At 42.7% G+C, this 22,224-nt stretch overlaps 1 protein-coding gene across 1 annotated transcript in view; it reads right to left on the bottom strand.

The window, feature by feature from the left end:
• Window positions 1-90: 90 nt before the first annotated feature.
• The window catches only part of obscnb (obscurin, cytoskeletal calmodulin and titin-interacting RhoGEF b), a 52,771-nt gene continuing 30,637 nt past the window's right edge, over window positions 91-22,224 (bottom strand). Inside the window, exons 48-84 of the mRNA XM_070844534.1 lie at window positions 21,058-21,324; window positions 20,240-20,518; window positions 19,454-19,711; window positions 18,917-19,183; window positions 18,412-18,684; window positions 15,893-16,159; window positions 15,387-15,662; window positions 15,015-15,287; window positions 14,563-14,874; window positions 12,827-14,164; window positions 12,422-12,703; window positions 11,919-12,000; window positions 11,704-11,825; window positions 11,368-11,565; window positions 11,202-11,234; window positions 10,996-11,094; window positions 10,674-10,892; window positions 10,529-10,562; window positions 10,357-10,409; window positions 10,142-10,240; window positions 9,132-9,188; window positions 8,189-8,328; window positions 7,103-7,303; window positions 6,908-6,984; window positions 6,654-6,824; window positions 6,327-6,486; window positions 6,103-6,219; window positions 5,832-5,996; window positions 5,583-5,741; window positions 5,305-5,482; window positions 4,582-4,695; window positions 4,261-4,428; window positions 4,006-4,108; window positions 3,741-3,870; window positions 3,423-3,516; window positions 3,219-3,261; window positions 91-2,547 (exon numbers count right to left, since the gene is read on the bottom strand). Coding sequence (XP_070700635.1) covers window positions 1,407-2,547; window positions 3,219-3,261; window positions 3,423-3,516; window positions 3,741-3,870; window positions 4,006-4,108; window positions 4,261-4,428; window positions 4,582-4,695; window positions 5,305-5,482; window positions 5,583-5,741; window positions 5,832-5,996; window positions 6,103-6,219; window positions 6,327-6,486; window positions 6,654-6,824; window positions 6,908-6,984; window positions 7,103-7,303; window positions 8,189-8,328; window positions 9,132-9,188; window positions 10,142-10,240; window positions 10,357-10,409; window positions 10,529-10,562; window positions 10,674-10,892; window positions 10,996-11,094; window positions 11,202-11,234; window positions 11,368-11,565; window positions 11,704-11,825; window positions 11,919-12,000; window positions 12,422-12,703; window positions 12,827-14,164; window positions 14,563-14,874; window positions 15,015-15,287; window positions 15,387-15,662; window positions 15,893-16,159; window positions 18,412-18,684; window positions 18,917-19,183; window positions 19,454-19,711; window positions 20,240-20,518; window positions 21,058-21,324 — 8,249 coding nt within the window. The 3' untranslated portion in view covers window positions 91-1,406. The remainder of the gene's footprint in view (window positions 2,548-3,218; window positions 3,262-3,422; window positions 3,517-3,740; window positions 3,871-4,005; window positions 4,109-4,260; window positions 4,429-4,581; window positions 4,696-5,304; window positions 5,483-5,582; window positions 5,742-5,831; window positions 5,997-6,102; window positions 6,220-6,326; window positions 6,487-6,653; window positions 6,825-6,907; window positions 6,985-7,102; window positions 7,304-8,188; window positions 8,329-9,131; window positions 9,189-10,141; window positions 10,241-10,356; window positions 10,410-10,528; window positions 10,563-10,673; window positions 10,893-10,995; window positions 11,095-11,201; window positions 11,235-11,367; window positions 11,566-11,703; window positions 11,826-11,918; window positions 12,001-12,421; window positions 12,704-12,826; window positions 14,165-14,562; window positions 14,875-15,014; window positions 15,288-15,386; window positions 15,663-15,892; window positions 16,160-18,411; window positions 18,685-18,916; window positions 19,184-19,453; window positions 19,712-20,239; window positions 20,519-21,057; window positions 21,325-22,224) is intronic.

The following is a 22,224-nucleotide window of genomic DNA, read 5'->3' as shown; positions in this document are numbered from 1 at the left end:
TTCTTATTTGCAGTACATTTATTTAATTCAGATTTAACACTGAGTACTCAAACATGTTTCCAAAAAACTACACATGTACAGCACAAGCAATTACAATCTGTTAGTGCTTTAATCTTAATACATAACATGATCCTCTTAACTGACTAAAAGACCTTTTTAAAAACAACACAAACACCACAAATCTCCAATGGGGCAGCTTCGGTATTCTAGTCACTTCTTTTTAAAATTGCATTGAAAAGGTAGTAAATTCTTTGAGCTCAAGTATTTCACACAAACATTTGATCGCAGTCAAATACAACATTGTAGGTCAGGTTACTCGGGATACACACATGCAGTCACTCATCTAAATCTCTATCACTTACGTAAGAATATCCATGTGAATTTGTGGGTAATAGCACTGCATTAACAGACGCAAAAACGTCTAAAAAAAAAAAAAAAAGTTGAGCGTAACATTCAGTTCAAAATTACTGGTAGAAACATCTGTTTCATAATAATAAATGGCAAATGCAGTCAAATACAGCTATCTGATGTGAAACAGGTTTTTGATTCACCTACCTAAGGATATGCTTGTAGAAATGTCATATTTTTCGAAGCTGTTCATCAACAAATCGTTCGCAGACAACCGATGTAGTAGAGAACGAGTGCTTGACTTTGCCAAACTGATTCTAATTTGGCCGCACGTCTTCGCTTAAACTTTAAACAGCAGCTCGTGGACATTAACAGTCACCAAAGTTCTGCTGTTAAACATAATCAGTATTGTATATTTAAAGGAACTTAGAGCACTAGAACTGGAAACACAGACATGATCTCATTAATAGTCATTAGCTCTGAAACCTGCTGCTCCAGGAATTCAAGGCGCTGCAAAAGTGCAACATTTCTTGAAATGTACAAAAGTGAAACCAAAAATATATGAATACCTAAATATATTGTGTCACTATTTGTTGATTCATAATGACCGGATCGGTTAATATTGGCGTGTCATGATCGTGATGGTACGATTAAGTGACGTTTTTGTTTTTTCAACTCTGCAACAGACGATCAAATTGTTAATCTGTAAAATGTCTATTCTTATAATTCCTTGTCGATAATGTCTTGGCCTATTATGCAACTCGTACTGCGTGTCATGAAGCAGTAGTAGCAGCTGTTCGGGACTGAAACCTTCTCACAGTGACAAAGTTATACCTACATTTTCCAACTCGCCTCGTCTGAAGAGACCATCTGACTCTAACCGCTTGTCAAGAAAAAGAGGGTGAGTTTGTTTTCTGAGGGGCAGCTTCAAAGTGGAATGGTTTGTCAAATGTAGTAAATGTACTTGAGGTTAGGATATGTCTTATTCATCGTGTAAGCAGAAACGTCCTCATTTAAGACTAAGAGGGTTTGTGGTACCAAATTATAATAGCTTGTTTCTACTGGTTCTGATAGAGGTTATCGCTAATTTGAAGAGTGACTGGATTACCCACTGACGTGTAGCCGTAGGTCTGAGTCGACACTTTGGTTTTAAAGCTCTGCTGCCCACCTTCAACTCTCTGCACCTCTGAGCAGTATGAAGGCTTCACTTCCAGCTTTGCGTGGCTCACTTGGATGGGGACGTGCCTTTCTGTCCTGGACCGGGCTCCACTGGCCTGGGGGACAGCAGATGAGAAAAGGCTGCCGGAGAGATGCTCCCTGAAGCGACTGAAGAAACCGCTCCTCTGCCTCGGCACCACGACGGGCCGCCCCACGTTGAGGAGCACCGGCTGTCCCACTGTGGAGCCGCCGATCTCCCTCTGAAGCACGGAGATCTCGCAGGGCTTCTCTGCGGCGGTGCTGTGGGTGCTGGAGGAGCCGTAGGTCTCTCCCTCTTCTGGGACGTAATCCTCCAAGTCTTCGAGGGTCAGAACACGGGCTCCTTCCGTCAGGATCTGAGGCTCCTGCTTCCTGAATGAGTTGTGATCATTATCTTCGTCGTCGGGTTCAAAGATGACAGTTTGTTCGTCATCATCCGGGTTGTCGTCGTCGTCCTCTCCAGCTGGAGTGAGGACGGATGAGAGCTCATGTGGCTCTCTGGAGATCCCAGAGACAGAATCAGAGGTGCCATTACCCTCCTCTTCTTCCCAGGAAAGCGGCGGGCTGCTGATGTCTCCCTGCAGCTGAGCCTGGGCCTGCTCCACCAGCTTGTTGTTGGAATTGTTAGCGTTTGGGTTTTCCGGTGGAGACCTTTTGGGTCTGGAGGGACCCAGGAGGGGAGTGGCTACGCGATCAGACCCTGCCGGTGAGATGCATCTCCTCCTGGGCAGCCTGGGGGACTTATTGACCTTGTATTCAATGACCTCCTCTACCTCCACCCATCTGGGCTTGGACTCCATGGCCCTGGCTTCAGCACCCTGGGGCTCAGTCACATAGAGAGTCGGGATGGTGGTCTTTCTTGGAGTGGGCATCCTCCTCAGCCTGGCTGTAGGGGGCTCCGGGGTAGAAGTCTCTGAGCGGTGGGCTCCAGAAATACTCAAGCCGGGGGACTTATGCCTCCTCATGCGTGGGTTCTTCACCACAGTGGTTATAGTCTCCTCACTGGAAAAAAAACATAGACATTATTAGAGCTGTAGACCGAGACTTTCTGTACCAACTACCAGGCTGCATGCAGTTTTCACACTAACGATAGAACCTCATTAAGCCAGCAGTACAAATGACACAGAGCTGACTCCAAAACGAACACATGCCACCATAAGCTTGCTGCACTGCATATTAGGTGTCTCTAACATAACAAGTGTTGAGTCAGAAATAAATCCTGTGTGAGGAGCTGCAGTAATAAAGTTGCCGGTTAAAGAAGACGGCGTCCTGGTGAAGATCGCCCATCCTTTTGTCACCCTTGTGATAAAATCCTATGCATGCAGGCTTTAAATACTACATAACAAGCTTCACAGAGAGAAGCGCACACATGCAGAAATGCTCCTTATTGCCTTTAAATCCATTTTATCATTTAGCAAACAATATCTCCACATCAGGCTCAGTGCATCTGTACCACAAAGGCAGCACCTGCGGAGGACGTCTGTCTTGAATCCAGTTCTCCATGTTGACAAACGGCACAGTTAGATTTGGAGCTTTTCTTATAGTCTAAACAACGTAATCGTAAGTAACGAGGACGTGATGCACAGAGGAATTATCTAGAGGACGAGCTGATGTCCAATCAGGCAACAGACATGCTTCAGGCACACGGATCATTTTAGCCTGTTCACACTTACATGATGATGGTTTTCTTTGGTATTCTAGTCTCCTGCTCAGTAACTGTGGGGGGAAGCAGAATACATGAGATTAAATAGACAAAATAAGATGGAACTGAAATAAAATCATATTGAGAGTATACAACGAGTCAAGTGATTGTTATTCAAAGCCTGAAAGAGTCTAGAGAGAGTCGTCTTTTGTCAGGATAAAGTCGGTGCTCCTACCTTCCACAGTGATGGTCTGCTCACCAGTGCGAGCCACAGCGGAGGGCAGAACTAAATCAGCGGCACACTTGGCACTGCCCAGACGGTTGGACAGCTGACAAAAGCAGGGAATATATTTTTAGAGTCCTGGAGATGACTTATTGTTGCTAATTGATATCAACTGACTCACAGTTAACACAATTAAAAGATCAGATTAAAGTAATTGTTCTTATTCTGGACAGGTTTCCTAGCCACAGGCAAAGTTTGTTCTTTTCTGCCTTCTACATAAAATTTTAATTAAGCTTGTGATTTAAATAAGCTCTCTTAAAATTCACCAACCTCGCATTCGTAGTGTCCCAGGTCTCTTTCTATCGGGTTTTTGATTACCAAGACCACAACCCCACTACGGAGCTCGCTGTAGGTCTGATGCTTTTCCTGGTCAGTCAGCAGCCTGCCATCCTTGAACCACCTTAACCGTAAACGGTTGCACACAGACAGAGAGGAGAAGAGGAGGTTAACACACAGGGCAATGGAAATTTCAAAGGACCTCCTGAATTTGATTAAATTATTCTGCTAATTTCAAATTTCATTGACGTGTGCATACCTGATCTTGGGGCTGGGGGCGCTCTGTATGACGCAGGTGAACTGAGCGTCTTCGCCAGCAACAAATGTAGCATTTCTCATTTTATTCACAAAACGAGGAGGCACTGCAAGAAACATGTCAAAATAGAATAAATATCTGGACACTATAGAGGTTATTGATGAGAGAACTGGAAAAAAAAAACACTCTTTTCTAATTGTTACAGAGTTACATTTTGGCCTAGTATGTTCGGACACTTTCACACTGCATGCCCCTTACCCTGGACAGTGATCTTTCCCAGAGTGCTTGCATTGCCAGCTGAGCTTGTGGCGAAGCACATGTACTGTCCAGAATCATCTGCTGTCATGTTATCCAAGATCAGAGTGCAAGAACCGTCGGGGTCCTCGATGATGATGTGATGAGGATCCGCCTCCACAGTACGTCCATCTACATCCAACAAGTAAACCAGTGCACTGATCAAACACAGTTGGCCTCAGATACTGTTTGTATACAGAAGTTAGTCTGTCACTCAGTGGTTAGATTAGTCTGTATACTGTCCGATAGAGAAAACGACTAAAAAACGTGGTGCCAGTGAAGTACCTTTGTACCAAGTGATGACAGGTTTGGGTACTCCGGTGGCTTTGCAGGCCAGCTTAACAGTCTGTCCCAGCTCTGCTGTGCAGTTTGCCAGAATTTCATCAAAGTCAGGAGGACCTGTGACAAGAGATAAATCATGACTCGTGTTTGAAGGTGGGAGAGTCTTAACCCTTTAATGCCTGAACCATGAAAGAATTTTTTGAAACTGAAACCTTCTGACAAATTAAAAAAAAAAAAAAAAATGTTTTTAATTGGTATCATTTTTGCTACATCTGGCATTTTTGTGCAATGTATTGCTCACAGTTTGTTTATCTTACACAAACAAAACATAAAATACAAAACACAAAAAAATATCACACTGCTGATGTAGAGGTGTATGTATCAAATATGATACACTTGGCATTAAAGGGTTAAAATACATTCTGAGTGATAAGAGAGAAAAAGAAGTGTGTTCTTGTAATTGTTACATAGAAGACACATTTTATCAGCAGAGTGAGGACACTTGGGAAGTGGACATTTTGGCTGGTCCTTACAACGTCAAAGGGTCGTTTGAGGGTTAAGACTTGGTTTTAAGGTTAGAATTAGGTTTACATTAAGGTTAGGGTAAAGGGCTGGAGAATGCATTTAGTCAATGGGTGTCCTCACAAAGATAGAAGTACAAGTGTGTGTGTGTGTGTGTGTGTGCGTGCGTGTGCGTGCGTGTGTGTGTGCGTGCGCTCCACTCACTCCATGCCGGCATGCTGTAGCGCTGCTGCAGTTCTCTGAGGTCTCTCAGCCACGAGTTCTTGATGGTAACAGTTCGGGCCTGCAAGGTGTATTTCCTTACAGAGTCTTCACGTTCATGCCAAATCTCAAAGGCACGGTCATCACCCTCTACTGTCTCATTCACATCAATGTTATTCAACTGCAACAGAATGAAGAAAAGAGGAGAAGAGCACCGTTTAGGCTGCTGATCAGGAGAGATGACGGTAAAGATGAAGGCGCGATTATATTGAAAGTTTCACCTTCATCATGTTCTTGAAGACGTATGCTTGTGTATCGGTGTTACTGTCTCTCTTGGGTTTGCAGATTATACAGTAGTTCTTAAAGAGGAAGACATGGCGGTGGTGACCCCTGGAGGACGTTCTGATTCCTGGAGCTCCTTCCCACACTTGGAAGGGTCCCTGGTTTCAAAGGGGGAAACAAAGTCAACACACAGGGACAATCAAACTAACACAATCATGCCTCAGGAATGCCACAGCGACTCCATCTACCTGTCTAATTGGCTCTCCTAATACTTCCAGAGTGGCAGGATAGTTCTCGATCATGGAGACATGGTGGGAATTCTCAGAGCGCTGAGGGAGTGCAGACACCGTGGCATAAGCTTCTTCCAGTAGGCAGCAGTTCTGACCGTTTCTTGCCTTGTTTCGAATGAGCTCCTGAAGATGTTTGAGAAGAGATTTCAATAAAAGTTTCCTTACACGGGAAAGTCATGTATTGTGAACCTCACAAGAATTCAGGCATGTCGAGTGTCTAAGCTGTCACCTTGAGCAGGGCCTTGTACTTCTGAATCCTGTCCAGTGGCTGTTGGAGGCAGGCGTTGATGCTGCGTGCAGGTGGATCGGTAGGGTCCGCACTGGCTTGCACTTTCTCGGTGTACTCCTACAATGCGATCAAAGGAAGATTTTTAGATTCAAATAATTACATTTAGCCAATTTAAGTATAATACACAAAGACACTGCAGCTTTAACTTGGCTGGTTGGTATTACCTTGAAGAAGCGGTGGACAGTTTTGTCACTGACAGCAGATTCAGCCTGACTCTGGCCAACAAGATACTGCACGTACTTCTCAAAGCCCTCCTTGCTCTTCAGGAAGCACATGGCGATGTCATCATCTGTTTCACAGTCATTCAACTTTGGGAGGAATGCCCTGAGAGCAACGATTATGAAGACATGAATGCATTGAAAACCTTACTGTAAATGTAAAAAGTAAAAGTCTTATTAATTTTGTCAGAGGAGGATATTCTGCAGATGTGGAGTACAGATGTTCTTTACTTGATTCCTTTGAAATGACACGTTATCAAGAGCTGAGCTTACTTGCTGTGGAAGGACTTGATATCGTCAATGTTCCTGAATATGGCGTCCTTCTGGCTACTGACATCAGGCGGTGCATCTGGGCTGTCTGCATGCTTCATGTGATGCGAGGTAAAGAAGTCTACATCTTTTACGAACTCCGATTCACCATTGATCAGGTCTTGGATCAGTTGGCTAAGGGCACGAAATAACAGTTGGTTAAGTTATGTCCTTTAGTTCCAGTATTTGCTTGGTGAGTCTAGCTATGCTTTACTTACAATAGCTTCCTCTTGTATTCACCCTCAGAAACCTCCTCTACATTCATCTCTGGGAGGTCGCCCGCATCGGCGGAGAGCTGAAAGAATACACATTTTTTCTAGCGCTTTTAAAATGTTCAAGACAATGAATTACTACCGGTGAAAAAAGTTAAGATGTTATGTTGGTGGATCCGTGGCTGGAGTTTAAAGACATACTTTGAGTTTCTTGTCCAGGTAGGCAGGTGAGACCCAGCCTTGGCGGGATGGTGTAGTTTTGGTGGGTTTGGTCCGGACTAACCATTTGAGTGGATGAGCTGAGTCCAACACCTCAACATACTGTCCCTCCTTTAAAGAGATGGATTCTTTGCTTGCCACGGTGGGGTTGTAGTCAGCCGTAGCTACGTAGATGTCAAACATCTGTAAAAATAGAAATTGTAATGACAGCACACATGGTTACACAAACTGTCCTGATAATATTATAGCAATTCAATATGCTTTAGAGCTTCTTGCACAGTCTTGGGTTTATTGGCATTCCTACTGCTCTGCGCGTAAAGTTGTTTCTTCAAGCTTAGTTTACACTTAAATACACAAAAATATTCCTCTAATTTCCCAAATTAAATCTTGGCTTTGGTTACAAATACTAGCATTAGACTTCCTGATCACAGACCAGAAGTAACCTAAAGTCACGTTACTGCGGGTCAAACTAACGGTAGATTATGTATCATTCTCATTTGGGTACAAGTTTTTTTTAACCTTTATTCATCCAGAATAGAGAACTAACATTAGAGACAGTTTGACTGAATTCACATTCACATTTTTTCAACCTGATACAAACACTGAAATGGGTTGGTGTAATCATTGATCCTGTTCATAATTGCCATTAAGAGAGTTTAAGGTATGTATTCCAAAGTTAACATAAGGCTTCAGCAGTCCGAGTTAGCCAGATTAATTAGTTATCTTCCAAATTTACACTCCATTTATTACTAAATTCCCTCCTTGTGTTACTGTCCCTCTACTGCTGTTCAGAAGAGAAACACTGTCTGGGGAAAAATATCTCTTAATGGCCGGTATTAACAGGATGAATTATTACACCAAGCAAAAACTGTTTTGGTGAATATCTATGACACTGTGAAAGTGGAGTCCATCCTTTCTCTCTGCTGTTTTGTTCAGTTAGTGTATCACTCAGGACTACATTTTTAAGTGATACCTGATTTCACATTATCTGTGACCAATACAAATGTTGCCGTTTATAATAAAACTATTTGGGATAACAAAATATTAATGACAGTTTCTACATCTCACCTCTCCCCTAGCATCCCCCTCGTCGGACTCAGAGGAGGAGTCAGCGATGAGGGACGGAGGACGAGAGCGACCGTGATGAGGTGACGGAGATGGTGTCTTGGTCTCATCATCACTATCAGCACCTGGTACGCGTAATGAAGCTGGGGCAGCAAGGACGAAGGGAGGATTCAGAAGAGGACTGGTCAATTGTGTAAACGACTTGAGCATGTACCGTTAAAATAAAGTGTTTTTCAAACTTAGTTTGTCATTGTTGTGCACCATAAAAAAGGTTATCATACTGCGCTTTGCTCTAGATTAAGACAGCGTTTTTTTTGGCTAGAATTTGGTAGTCGTTATTAGTATCATCTCCACTCAGCTTAGATCTCAGGTGAGGCAGGACCAGTCAGCTCACTGTCAAACTTCAGCAATAACTGACTTTTGCTGGCATCTACTGGTGCGTTATTTACTTAACGTTCCTCAAAACATATAAAGCATTAGCCCTTTATATCATTTTAGATTTCACTTCTGAGATGTCAAGAAGAAGAAGAAAAAAAGCACAACAAACATTTCATTCTAACTGTTTTGCTATGACTGTGTTAGTAATGTGTCAACATGCAAAAAAAAAGCTACAGTACAGATAACACTTATCATCTGAGCTCTTTACATACATGTCTGTCTGTGAGCATGTATCCCAGCTATAAGTTATAGCCAGAGTCATTTCAAAATCATTTTGAAATCCACGTTGAAAAGACAGAACTCATGATGCATATGGAGGTATACAAGAGCACAGACACAGAGGAAGAGGGAACTGTTGTGACCGCACCTTAATATATAACACATTTTTTCCTGTATGTAGGAAGGAAATGTAAGTCATAGTTGTTTCCACAAGTCATCTGCTGATCCATCTAATGCTAAAAAAAAAAATGTATATTAAATGTGAGGCTGATGCACTTGGGATACATACTGGTAGTTTTGGGCCAAGATTTCATCCACTGGAGCACTTCATGATTCTTTAAGCTGTCTGAATAACAAATTAATGATTGGATGAGCATTTAATTGGTTGGGTTGCTATACCGATGGATGTAAATGTGGTAAAGAAATTATGTTTGCATGAAACAAATGAGAGGTTTCAAGTCATATGGATAAATCAAAACATGCTGGAAAACAAGCACTATATGAGCAGGAAAGGAGCACTCCTTTGTCAAGTTCGGTGTAAACCTCAAAACTGTTGACAAGTGAATTCTAATTCAAGAACTGAAGTGCTAAAGCATTCAGATTAAGCAGCACTTTCACAATTCTTGAATAATCAGAATGAATTCACAGAATTTAACCAAACCTAACAAAACACTAAAAGGAAGCACTGCATCCAACCTAATGCGTGAATTGTTTGTATTCTTTTAGCATCTTTAGCATCAGCAGCTAGGCAAAGCCTTTCACGGCAGTTTGCGTGTTTTATATGCAGTATTGTGAAATTACTATTTACCAAAGGGATAGGAAACCTGCATACTTCTATTCCAACCACAAATAACATGCAGTGATTTAACTTGTGGACACAACATTTAAATCACCTACAGTATGTTACCTGGTCACAGTTAGCTTGCTGCATATATGATGGCAACAGAATTAAACAGTCTCACACCAGGGCTACCCCGTGCTGGACATTAGGTGTGCATGCAGAGTGTTTACCCTTTACAGACAGCCAGTGTCCCACAGACAGCTAGCTTCCTTGCTAGCCTCTGGAGCTGAAACGTCCTCTGTGTTTTTTTCCTTCATATTCTAATATAAATTGGCTATCTACTGAACAGTCATTCTGAATACCTAAACTATGTAACCAAGCTAAAATGATTAATTCAGCAACATATCCCAGTATTATAAGCTATTGGCACACAAACTGTTACTAAAATTTACTTCAAATAAAATCAAATAATTTAATATTTATTTGAATAGACAGAATAGTCCATACAATACACTTACCTTGGGTAATCTTTGCTGATACCATTTCAGTGATCTGGGAAGTGAGTTTCATGAGGAATTCCTCTGTGCCCACTTCACCTAGGTAGGGTACTTTACTCTCTACAAAGGCACATACAAAGAGGAAAGAACACCATAAATATTGTAGTGTTTGTTACTACACTTTACTTATGTTACTATAAATAGTGTATAACAGTGTATAAGGTGATATGTCTCACCTTTTCCTCTGCTAGTCTCCTCCTCTGGAGGACTAACTGTAATCCCAAGAACCCTGAGGGGAATTAAATGTTAAATTTTATTTTCACATATTTAAAATGTACTGTATATGTGTTGTTGTTTTTTTTTACATGCAGTGCCACTCTAAATCTTAAATCTCAGAGAAAAACTTACTCTGAGGCTTTGGTCTCTTTCTTTGGTTGTGGTGCTTGAGGAAAAAGGGGGGAGTACATATAATTACAATCAAAACCAGGAGACAAACTGTCAATATAATTTGATTATTTTTGGATAAAGTGACCCAGCACTTTGCTGTCCTTACTGTCATCGACCTCGAGGTGGGCAGTGCAGATGGACTGTCCTGCCCTATTAGTGGCAATGCAAGTGTAGGCACCAGTGTATTCTGTGCCCACATCCATCAAGATGAGGCTGTGCTGGCGTCCTGAGCTTGCTATTTTGTATCCCCGGGTATCAGGCTTGATCCACAGGACGTCCTCCACTGATTCTTCCTTTAGCCAGGAGACCATGGGAGTGGGAGACCCTGGAAAAATAAAGGGGAGTATTGAGAGTTTTTAAACACAAGATGGAACAAACTGTAAGGATGTTGCAAAGTTACTGTAGGTCCCAAATTAAAGTTAACAAACCTTCTACTTTGACAGACAGAGTGATGCTGGCTCCTTGTTTCACCTTCCTGTTGCTGAACCTTTCAATGAAGCGGGGTGGAACCAGGGGCTCCTTTGGGTCTGTGGAAGTGTAGTGTAAAACAAAAGTGCAGTCACTTATAACACATTATTATATCTACTAAGGTATTTGTACCTTTGCCAAGTTCACCGGATAAATGTCAAATTACCTCTTTTATCTTGTGGCATAATCTCCCCTGGATCTGTTGCAAAAAAACAGTTGTTACTGAATCTGTAAACACCTTAACTGCATTCTATTTGATCTCAAAGGAATTTAAAACACAGTATCTCATGCTCTTTTTGCATAGGCAACTACTTAGACAGTTGCATACATACTCAGAACTATCAGTCGGCCAGAGGAGTAAGCAGAGCCAGCTACGTTGCTGATGTAAGCAGAGTACTCCCCCATATCCTCTTTCTTCACCTCCAGGATCTCCAATCCATGAGTGTCTCTCTCTGCTAGCAACAGCATCCTTTCTGAAGGTCTCAGAGGGTGGCCATCTTTGAACCAGTACACTCTGGGTTTGGGGAAGCCTGGAAGTCAAAAGGGAGCCTTCTTTAATCACAGACAAAATATCTGTGAGTTGACCTCATTTCTTAAGACAATTTGCAATCAGCTGTTCTGTGGTTACGTCAGGTGAATTATCTCTTGATATTGGTTAATAAACTTACCCTTTACTTTGAGCTGCATCTTAGCAATAGGTGAGCCTGGACTGACATGAACATCATGAAGCTCCTCCACAACTTGTGGTAGCTGATCATCTTCAGCCACAGACTCAAATGTCTCAGTTTCCCTGGACAGGGACAGTACAACAGTAGACCTCAAGAATTCAGTATCTATCAATATATTTGTAAACACCATAAAACACAATTCATGGTAAATTCACCTGGACATGTAGCCCTTGGCACTGACGTAGGAGGATGTCTCAGTGGCATCAGCAGCTGTGTCATAATCTGAGCTGCAAGACACTGATGGAGAAGATTGATGTACAGCATTGAAATCAGGCACAATGTGTGTGTCCAAGTGTGCATGTGATTGTATAATTTTGCTAGCCGTGTGAGAATCAGTCTGAGTTTTTGTATACTCAATGCATACGCAAAGCCGTCTAATTTTTACACCAGTGTCTCCAGGTTGCTTTTGTCTCAAAGTGTTTTTGAACAATTCAAAAACGAATGTGCCTGCATCCAGATGTTGGTTTTATGTGCAGCTGGAAGTCGAAAAAATAAGAAATGCACATTGCAAAATGCACTTGCTCAAAACACATCATCTTGTGTGGTGATATTGAGAATACTGCTGCAGCATAGGGAGAAATTACTGTATTTTCGTTTTATACAATGGAAAAGATTAATTAATAATTAATATTAAATGTCTGCATGTGTGTTTACTCACTGTCGACCCTGAGTTCAGCCTTAGTGGCTGCGATTCCACTGCTGTTTTCAGCTGTGCAACGATAGACACCCATGTCCTTTGGCAGCACAGTGGTAATGATGAGCTGGTGGCAGCCCTCCTGGTCCTCATTGATCATGTAATGGTCATTCTCCTCCAGTAATTTGCCATCCTTATACCAGCGAATGGTGGGAGAGGGCTTGCCAATCACAACACAGTCAAAGCTGACTGGATAACCATCTGGAACATCCTGACTTTGTAGCTCTGTCAAGAAGACTGGGGCAGCTGGGTAAGAAAGAATATTTGAATCGGAGAGATAAATACATGTTGGACTTCAGTGACAAACACAATAGTAAGCACCCGACAGGACAGACAGCTAAATAACAGCATCTCTCATATGTTTCTTACCTGGGGCTCCAGCTATCAATGCAGGAGGCTGTCTATCTTGTGTGGGGGTCTGTGTGCCATCTTGCGTGTAGCCCATCTTTCTAATTCGCAGCTCCACTTTTCGAGGCCCCGCCTCCATGATGGTGGTCTCCACTGGAACCCCATGGATTGTAAACATCTCCTGGAATCTCTTTGAGGCAACATCAGCCTCGGTCCATGACTCAAAGCGAATGTAGATGTAAGTGTCATCCTCTCGGTAAGAGTGAGGATCTGGGGGAGGCAGGTCTCCCTCATCTGCGCTGACAAATGGTTCTTCCTCAACATCTGGTGGGAGACGTGTGCGTAACAGGCGCCGGAGACGTCTGCTTGCCTGCCTCAGTGACTCATCCATCTCACTACCTGAGGAGCTCTCAGCCTCACTGTCGGCACTGTAGCCCACCGTCAGTGGCCGTCGTCCAGATGATTCTCTGGCCGTTCCAACTGTGACTTTACCACTGTGAGAAGTGACTCCAAACTTGTTGGTAACCTCACAGGTGTAAACCCCAGTGTCCTTTGTGGTGATGGCAGTGATGACCAGTGAACAAGTGCCATCATTGTAGATATCAATATGGTGGTGCTTGCCATCAGTCAGTGGTTCTCCATCCTTCATCCATTGCACCTTATCAGGTTTACCTTCTGACACACATTCTAGATGTATGGTGCCATTAGGCTCTTTGGTCTGGTCTTTGAAGGTCTCTTTAAAGACAGGGCGCATGTCCTTCCGGGCTTTGTAGCCTTTGAAGGCAGCTTGAATCTTAACAGCAGCATCTGTCAGCTCAGGCTCATCCTCTTTACTGATCTCCATGATGCCAGTCTCCTCTGTAGACTCCTGTGTTTTATCGGTCTGCTGACTTGTGGTTGTTTTCACTTCAGTCTGCTGCACTGTTCTCTGCTCTGCCATCCGGAAATGTGCAAAGAACCTGTCAGTGGTCAAAGTCTCTGTCTCATTGGCCGTTGTGACAGTAGACTTGCTGCTCTTCTTGAGGTAGGACACAAGCGTTGAACCCCCTGAAACAGTCTCATCCTCAGAGCTGATGTGCAAGTTGGACTCCGTCTGCTTCTTGGACACAATGGCCTGCTCCTTTTCGCCTGATTGTATTTCCACTATCTCTGATGCCTTCACCTCTATCTGTTCTGATTTATTTTGACCCCCTTTACGGTCCTCCTCAGGCTGTTCAGAGATGGAGTCCAGAGTTGGCTCTCGACTCATGCGCCGTTTCTTGGCTGATTCCTCCCACAGCTCATGGACATCACCTTCGTCAGCGGCTTCTGGAGGCAGGCTGGGCTGCCCCAGTATCTCAGTCTCTGCCTGTTTACCCTCTATAAATACAACCACAATGGAGTTTTCAATATCACTATGTTGTCAACTAAAACTCTACTTATTCCAACTTTGCACAATGGACATTATTTAAATATAGTTTGGGAAGGAGAAATGTGTATAACCACAGGAGAACTTGCAGGATAAATACAAAAACATATGCAACAAACAAACAAAGTCTTACCTGGGCAAATCAGTGGCTGCGTGGGTGTCTCTGTGTAACAATGAGAGAACAACACACATATCAAATAGCTGTAAACTCCTGAATGTGCCTACACTGCTATTATTATAGAACACAGCATATGTGTTAAGCTGTCTATATATGACAACAAAATAAAGGTTCGAATTTTGGATAAATAACAGCACAACATCGGCCAAACAGTACTGAGCACTTCCTGACCTAAAGCATAAATCCACTCACCAAGCTGCACAGTCTGAGGCAACTCAACAGGCTCTCCGGTCCCACCTCTGTTGATGCCTGCCACTCTAAACCTGTAGCCACTTCCTGGGATAAGATTTTCAACCACAAACTCTGTGTTGCACACAGGTTCCGAATGACATGGAAGCCAGAGGGCACTGTCTACCAGCCGCATCTCCACCCTGTAGCCCAGAATGGGACTCCCTCCATCATGTAGTGGAGTGAACCAAGAGAGGGTGACAGACTGTGTGGTCTTACTGAGGACTTCTGGGTCCTCTGGTGGATCAGGTATGGCTGTTGGGATGGAAACATTAACTTAGAGAACTAAAGTTATGTGTGCATTCTTCAGATTTTCTCTGAATAGAACTTTTGACACGTAGTAATAAAGAAGTGACAGCATTTCCGCCTTGCTGTACTGTTTGTCAAACACTTACTGATGATGGTGAGCTTGGCCAAAGAGAGAGCATCTCTAGCAGCAAATGTGATTTCCTGCTTTGGCAGAAGAGGAGCCTGTCTCAGGACAAGGCGATAAGAACGGCCATCAGCTCTCATAGCCCAGAGGTCACTCGGCTTGAGCTCAACGCCATTAGCATACCAGGCTACTTCTGCCATAGGGACGGGCTCGGTGAGCTCAACACAAAACTCAACCTTCTCTCCCACTGCAGCCACCTTGTCCTCCAGACCCTTCACGACGTCCAGCTGCCAGCCTTAAGAGAGGAAATCCACAGAATGAAATGCAGAATTTTGTCTGTGTTAGTATATTATATTACCATCCATGACTCAAAATTATGCTAACTTTAACTCACCTTTAACAGAAAGTTGGGCAGATGTGGACGCTGTACCGGCTTTGAAGGTCACCGTGCAGCTGTCATTAATGCGCAGCTCTTTCAGCAGGAGCAGATGACGACGACCGCTCTCAAATGACACTAACTCAGCGTTGGGGGATTCTTTCACTGGTTTGCCATCAAGAAGCCAGTGGGCATCTTTGCTCTCAGGACGAGAGAGGGCACACTCAAACAGCGCTTCACCTCCATCAAAGGTTTCTATATTCTCCAGGCCCTGGACAATGTCAATGGATTTGGCTATAGCAAACAAATGGACAGAATGAAGAAAAGAAAGACAGCACCATCAAAAAAGATTTTACAAAGACTGCAATGTTTAGGAAGTCAAATAATTTGGGGTTTATCAACAAAGGGCATAAACTCTGTGATGATCAGCAACTGATCAGTTTATTTGGCCACATAACTGTGATATATGAGAGAGCAAAAGAGACCTAAAGGTTGGTGCTCTATCCATGTGGAGGGAAGCTCACCTTCCACATGAAGTGAAGCGACTACGCAGGTCCCCCCTGCCTCACAGGAGTATGAGCCCTTGTCCTCAGAGGACACACAGCTAATGTATAAGCGAGCCACATTCCAGTCCTGCTCCACTACCACCCTTCGGCCATCAGGCTGCAATGGCTGCCCGTCTTTCTTCCACTGAGCTTTGACCGGCCTTGAGTACTGGCAGATGAACTCAGCCGGCTGGTTTTCACCCACCCAAAGGTCCTCCATCTCGCACACCACTTCAACTGTGGGATCTGATGATGGGGTCAAGGGTCATATGGTCAGGGCTTGGCCATTAAATATAAGGAAAAGTGCAGAACATGCCAAGTGACATCTGGGCTTTATAACCCCCCAAAACAGTGATGTTCGTATGTGAGTAATATTATTGTGTTTTTAATGTTTTTCCAGTACAAATTGTATGTGCCATGGTACTTTAATGCCCACTGTGAGCACTGTAATGACCGATATGAGCTGTCAAAATGAAGAGGAGGTCAAAAAGCCCAACCGTCAAGGCTCAGGGTAATGGTCGCAATCAAGGTCTGAGAAGTACTGGCAGCTGATGAGAGAGGAGGGGGTGATAAGTGGATGAAATGCCAAACTCATAAGGCAGGCGTAGGGGGGGTTAGAGGTTTTAATGCTTGAAGGTTAGGGGTAGGGCTTGGTGAGATGGGATAGTGGGGGTAAATGGAACATAAGTATTAAACAGCAGCCGGCCTGCATGGATGGGTGGAGCAGCACTTTACTAACACCACATTTCTGTATTCAGTGGTTCACAAACTCTACAATAAAACTTGGATCAAAACTCAATATCATCAAAACCAAACCTACTACATGTAATCACCAAATTTGTATAATCATCATTTACATTAGCAAGGGCCACATACTCTTAGGGCTGCACTTTTAACCATATAATAATCACGATCATGCTTTTGGCTCCTGAACACCTGATACTTGACAGTATATAGTCTAAATCAACAACTTGATACCAAATCACAGATGTATGTTTCCAGTGTGTTGTGATCAACCAATCTCCTCTTCCCCAACACTGTGGTTACTGCGTAGTTAAAAGGGGATTCACTAAAAAAATGTCATTGTATCTTTTTAACAGATGTTTCCAATAACAATAATAACACTTTGCAGTATTCATCAGTATCAGAAATTAAGCCGGCAATGTGCAAATGCTGACGATCTGCCAGTGATGCAACTGGCACAATCATTCACTGGTACAGTCATCCATAATCCATTAATGTACCTCCAATAAGTGCTGCAGAATCGGGGTAAATGCTATACCCCGATTCTGAAACACTTTCAAGAAAAGTCAAATGGAATCAAGTCAGTTGTGATGCAGTGTGCCTCCCCATTTATTTCTGGCAGATTTTGTTTTGGGTAAAAAAAGGAAGGAAATTCTGAACAGGTCGAGACATGGGCTGAATGTAAAACGCATTTTATATGAACCAAAGGACATTGGTTCATATAAACTGAACAGCACAGAGACGTCAGAGACGTCAGTGAAAAAGCAGCAACACAAGGACCGCTAGCCTCAACATTAGAGCTAGACTCAGCTGTCATACTTTATAGAGAGCAACAAAATCCGACAGACAAAAGACAACAGTTGATGAGCGAGTGACTATTTATAGCTCAAGCTTTGTAGCCAGCAATGTAATAGTCATTTTCTGTTCTTGTGAGGTTGCTAATGCTATCACTGATAAGCCGCAGTACAGTAACAGTAGCAGATTGGGACCCAGAAAATTCTTGCTATGAGGCAACAGTAACCACTTTACAGTGCAACAGAGGCACCTTTAAAATGTCCAAGAGCTGAAAGCTACTTTGTTCCCAAAGGTGGTTAAAGAGTTACATAATCATGATCTCCACAGTGATCAACATAATCGTGATTATCAATGATTTTCCATTTCAGCAGCCCAACATACAACGAACAGGAGGGATTCAAAAAGAATCCAAGACCAGAGCAGATATAAAATTTGCCTAAATATATATTTTTTTCAGTTTCACTTCCACTGAAAATTATCACTGGCACATCTGACAGTTTTAGATATTTAAGTGTAGATGTTACTCCGCCCCACTCTAATAAAACTTTACTGTGGTGCTGCACCCAGTTGTATGTTTAGGTTGTATCAAAGCATACAGCCATCTCTGCTTTCATTATTATGACTGATGAAATGAGAAACAATGCTGCTCATGCATGATGAAGCACTTAATCGTAAAAATATCTACTATTGATCTATTCACAAACTTCAAACTTTCTATGGAACCCTGCAGAAAACATCACTGCAAATAATTAAGTAGAAAACAGAGGACATTTGGTACAGTTCAGTGTCCCGTACCTCCTCCAACAACACAATTTTGGATTTAAAATAAGCTCCAAATGTTGTGTTTGTAACATTCTACACTTGTGTTTGTAAGACAAGTGTAGAATAAACATTCTGCAGGGTCTAAAAAAAGACTAAGATACTGCTTATCTCAGTCTCTACTGATAATGACGTGATACCTTTGACTAAGAGCTTGGCTGTCGATGTTAAGCTGCCAGCTTTGAACATGACAGTGCCAGAGTCATCTGTGGCCAGGTTCTTTAAGGTGAGTGTGTGGATGTGCCCCTGGTTCAGCCCTATGTCACTAAAGGGGCTGTCCTCCAGCAAGGTGCCATCCAGCCACCACTGCACCTTGCCAGGTGCCCTACCAGACAGCTGGCAGGAGAAGGTTGCCCATTCCCCAACAAAGACGTCGGTGGTCTTAAGACCACACACAATGCTGACTTCTTTCACTGAAAAATACACATACGTATACACTGAGCCTCTAACTTACTGATGATCAGCATTATATTATACAAGACAGATGGAAAAATGACACCATGCAACATCACAGTTTACAAAGACGTAGGATAGAAAACAAACCTACTATTGTATTTGTAAGAATAAATTATAGAATACAGCCAGAATTAAACTAACTAGCCTTAAGCCTTGAGGACAGACGCAAACAGTATTGAGGTAGGCTACCTTGCACTGCCAAAGACGCTGTAGTGAGCTGGTCTCCTGCATCACAGGTGTAGTAGCCACTGTCTTCAGGCCCCAGGTTAAAAATACAGAGCTCTTGGATGCACCCTTCCTGCCTCATCTCATACCTCTTACTGGGCTGGAGGACCATGCCTCCTTTCCTCCACTCAACACGAACACCTGGCTTGGACAGCTCACAGTGCAGGGTAATATCATCACCCTCTGTGGCGTCCTGGTTCTTGAGCTCTTTGTGGAAGAACGCTGGGGCTCCTGGTGAAAATTTAAAACAGGAAAGTTTGGCATCAGACGTAAGATAGAAAGTCTGGCATCAGATAGTTGAGATGACAAGACAAACATCTCTGGGGGAGTTTAGAAAAATGTTTTGCCGATGCACAGTGATGCCATGACTGAGTGTGTGGTTGAGGGAGGTTCAAGAACATTTCAGCTGTTTATTTCAATCCAATGTTGGTCCACATTCTTGAATCTGATGAACAAGAGAGATATTTTTTTTTTTTCCTAGAGGGGGGCATCTTTCTTTACCTTCCACAGTCAAGGTGACGTCACATTGTGCATCTCCAGTGTCACATGTGTACGCTCCTGAGTCGTCAGGCACCAGGCTGTGGATACGAAGCTGGTGGAATGCTCCGTCGTTCCTAAGGTCATACTTGAGACCTGCTCGGATGGCCACGTTGTTTCTGATCCAGGTGACAGTGGCCCTGGGGTCGGAGATGGTGCAGGCCAGAGTGACAGTTTCACCCTCTAATGCCACCGTGTTGTGTGGCTTCTCTAGTATTAGCACTGTAAATATGGGAAACGCGAAACTAGATTCAACGATAGTAGAATTTATATGCAGCCTTTTCCTTTTTCTTTCCTTTACATCCCTGGCATAAATAATTTTAAAGCTATAAGTATGAGCACATGCATGCATGCATGCAGTGACTATTATACAGTATGCTATCACAAATTCTAGTGTCTAGTGAATAAAGATCTGACAGTTTCATCAGAAATGTAACTAAAGTGAAGTCAATCAAACAAACTACTCTATAAAAGTATAACATTTGATAAGCAAAGTATTAAAAACAAGCCATCTTCGAGAGGCACTTATAATTAGTAGTTAATCTCCTTCCGTTACAATATTTGTGTTAGCACTTGATGGCATATCTTTTTATAGCATTACATGCACATAAAGCAATACACAACTAAGAGCTATGATGTTGATGATGATGATGGTGCCAGCAGATTTCCATTTGCCAAGCAAAGCTGTTTGATGGTCAATGGGGGTGGATGTGCGTGGTAACAAATCTCTAGTGACCACAACTCCTTTACCTTTGGGTTTCTCCTCCACCAGAAGGCAGGCGACACTCTTCTCTTCTCCCACTACGAAGGCAACATCCCCTGATTCATCTGTGGTTACCATCTTCAGGACCAAACGGTGCACTCTGCCCTGGACACTCATTTGATTCAGATCGTTGTTTTGGAGGAGGTTGTCTCCAAGCCACCATTCTCCGTTTGACACGCCTGAGTGTGACAACTCAACCTCAAAGACAGCGTCCTGCCCAGTGATCACAGTGATGTCGCAGAGTTCTCGGAGGATGCGCACATGCTCTGAGGGTGAATGGGATGATGGGAGATCAGTGACCAGATCTCAGCAGAGCCTCCAGAGGTCATCAGTTAGAAGGTATATCCATGACCAAGACTCTCATAATGCTTACTTAAAACTTAATGCATTATGTTGGAAATTGGATGTCGTACTCTGGCATGGACCATTCTAATGACAATTAACAGGCGATCTTCTATAGTACAAGACTTTCAGAGCATACTAAACTAGATCAAATACTACAAACTGAACAAACTTTCATTACAGTCCATTCACTATATCTGTAATTTGATGACTCATAACATATAAAGGAAAAACACAGTTTAGCCATAATCAGATAATTAAGTAAAAGTCAAACTACATGCCAATAAAGACATCACACACATTTCCTCAACTCAAGAGAATATGAAATCCAAGAGAAATAGATGGTGAGTAGAAGATGTGATCCGGGACTTGTTAATGGGATGGATGAATGTAAAATGAACTTCAGGAGGGATGAAGACAAGAGGAGACAAGAGACAGATGTGATGAAGCTGTGCTCTGTTACCTTTCACAGTCAAGGAGGCAGTACTTCTTTTGTCCCCTGTATTGCAGGTGTATTCTCCACTATCCTTCACATTCAGCTTGTGTATGACCAGGACTTGAGTGGTTAATCTCTGCTCGATAGTGTACTTCTCCCCGTGGGTGAGCACTGATGAGTCCTTCAACCAGGTCACCTTGCAAGTAGGGCTGGATGTCTCACAGGACAGGGTGGCCTTGTCTCCTTCAATGGCCTCTTGACTTTCCAGCTCCTTCTTGAACACTACAGGTGCGGCTGCCAGAAAGACCATTATTAATTAGGCTGACTGATCTCAAAATTGTCGTGAATAAACGCGGCCACCACAAAACACACTGTACTCGAAAACACCATAATCTGCACTCATTATTCTACCAATTATTTACTTTCAAGAAGCTTAAAAGAGAGCATGAAAAAGAACTGAATGTGACTGGATGATATACACTCAGTCCATTTCAAAATTTGATGTAAAAACACTGATAAACTTTATCAGAAAAAACAGCGAACATATTAATCACATCACATATTTGTGGACAAATGATTTGGCTGTTAAAAAATACAATGGAGTATGGTGCATCATTAAACAGCCATTCTGTTTACTGTTTGTCTTTGAGCTGCATTTAACAGAGGACTTTGAGAGTGGTACAAAATACACTCAAATACACTTATGACAATCAGAAGTATTTTTCTTCGTTTTTTGTGGGTGATTTTTACCCCTTTATAGAGAGAGGACAGTATAACGGTGACAGGAAATGAGAGGAAGGTTTTGCCGGCGGGACTCGAATCTGAAAGTTATGACTACATCTGTCCATGTCTTAAACGCCATAAAAATACAGAATCTCAATCCTGAAAAAAGCATAGTGTACTGTAAAAAAAAAAACAACAGCCATGAAATTGTACAGTGCAGAAAACTTGCTGTAACGTAACCAAGAATTAGAAGGAAATCTAATGATGTGTTGTTTAAATATTAAAATGAAAAATAAAAAGGGAAATGTTAGTTTAAGTTCAGTGGGAAGAGGAGTGAACATGCATACACTGTGGAAATATGACATAATATGCAGTGAAGTGCACATTTTATACAAAAGCTAAAGTGAGATTACTGGATAACAATCCAGTTTAAAGTTCAAAGAAAGTTAAGATAAAAAAGCCTCACAAAGT

The sequence above is a fragment of the Pempheris klunzingeri genome, chromosome 15, assembly GCF_042242105.1.
Source record: "Pempheris klunzingeri isolate RE-2024b chromosome 15, fPemKlu1.hap1, whole genome shotgun sequence".
In the NCBI taxonomy this organism is placed as follows: Eukaryota; Metazoa; Chordata; class Actinopteri; order Acropomatiformes; family Pempheridae; genus Pempheris; species Pempheris klunzingeri.
Note: the sequence above shows the minus strand (reverse complement) of the source record. Positions and strands in the feature narration are given on the sequence as shown.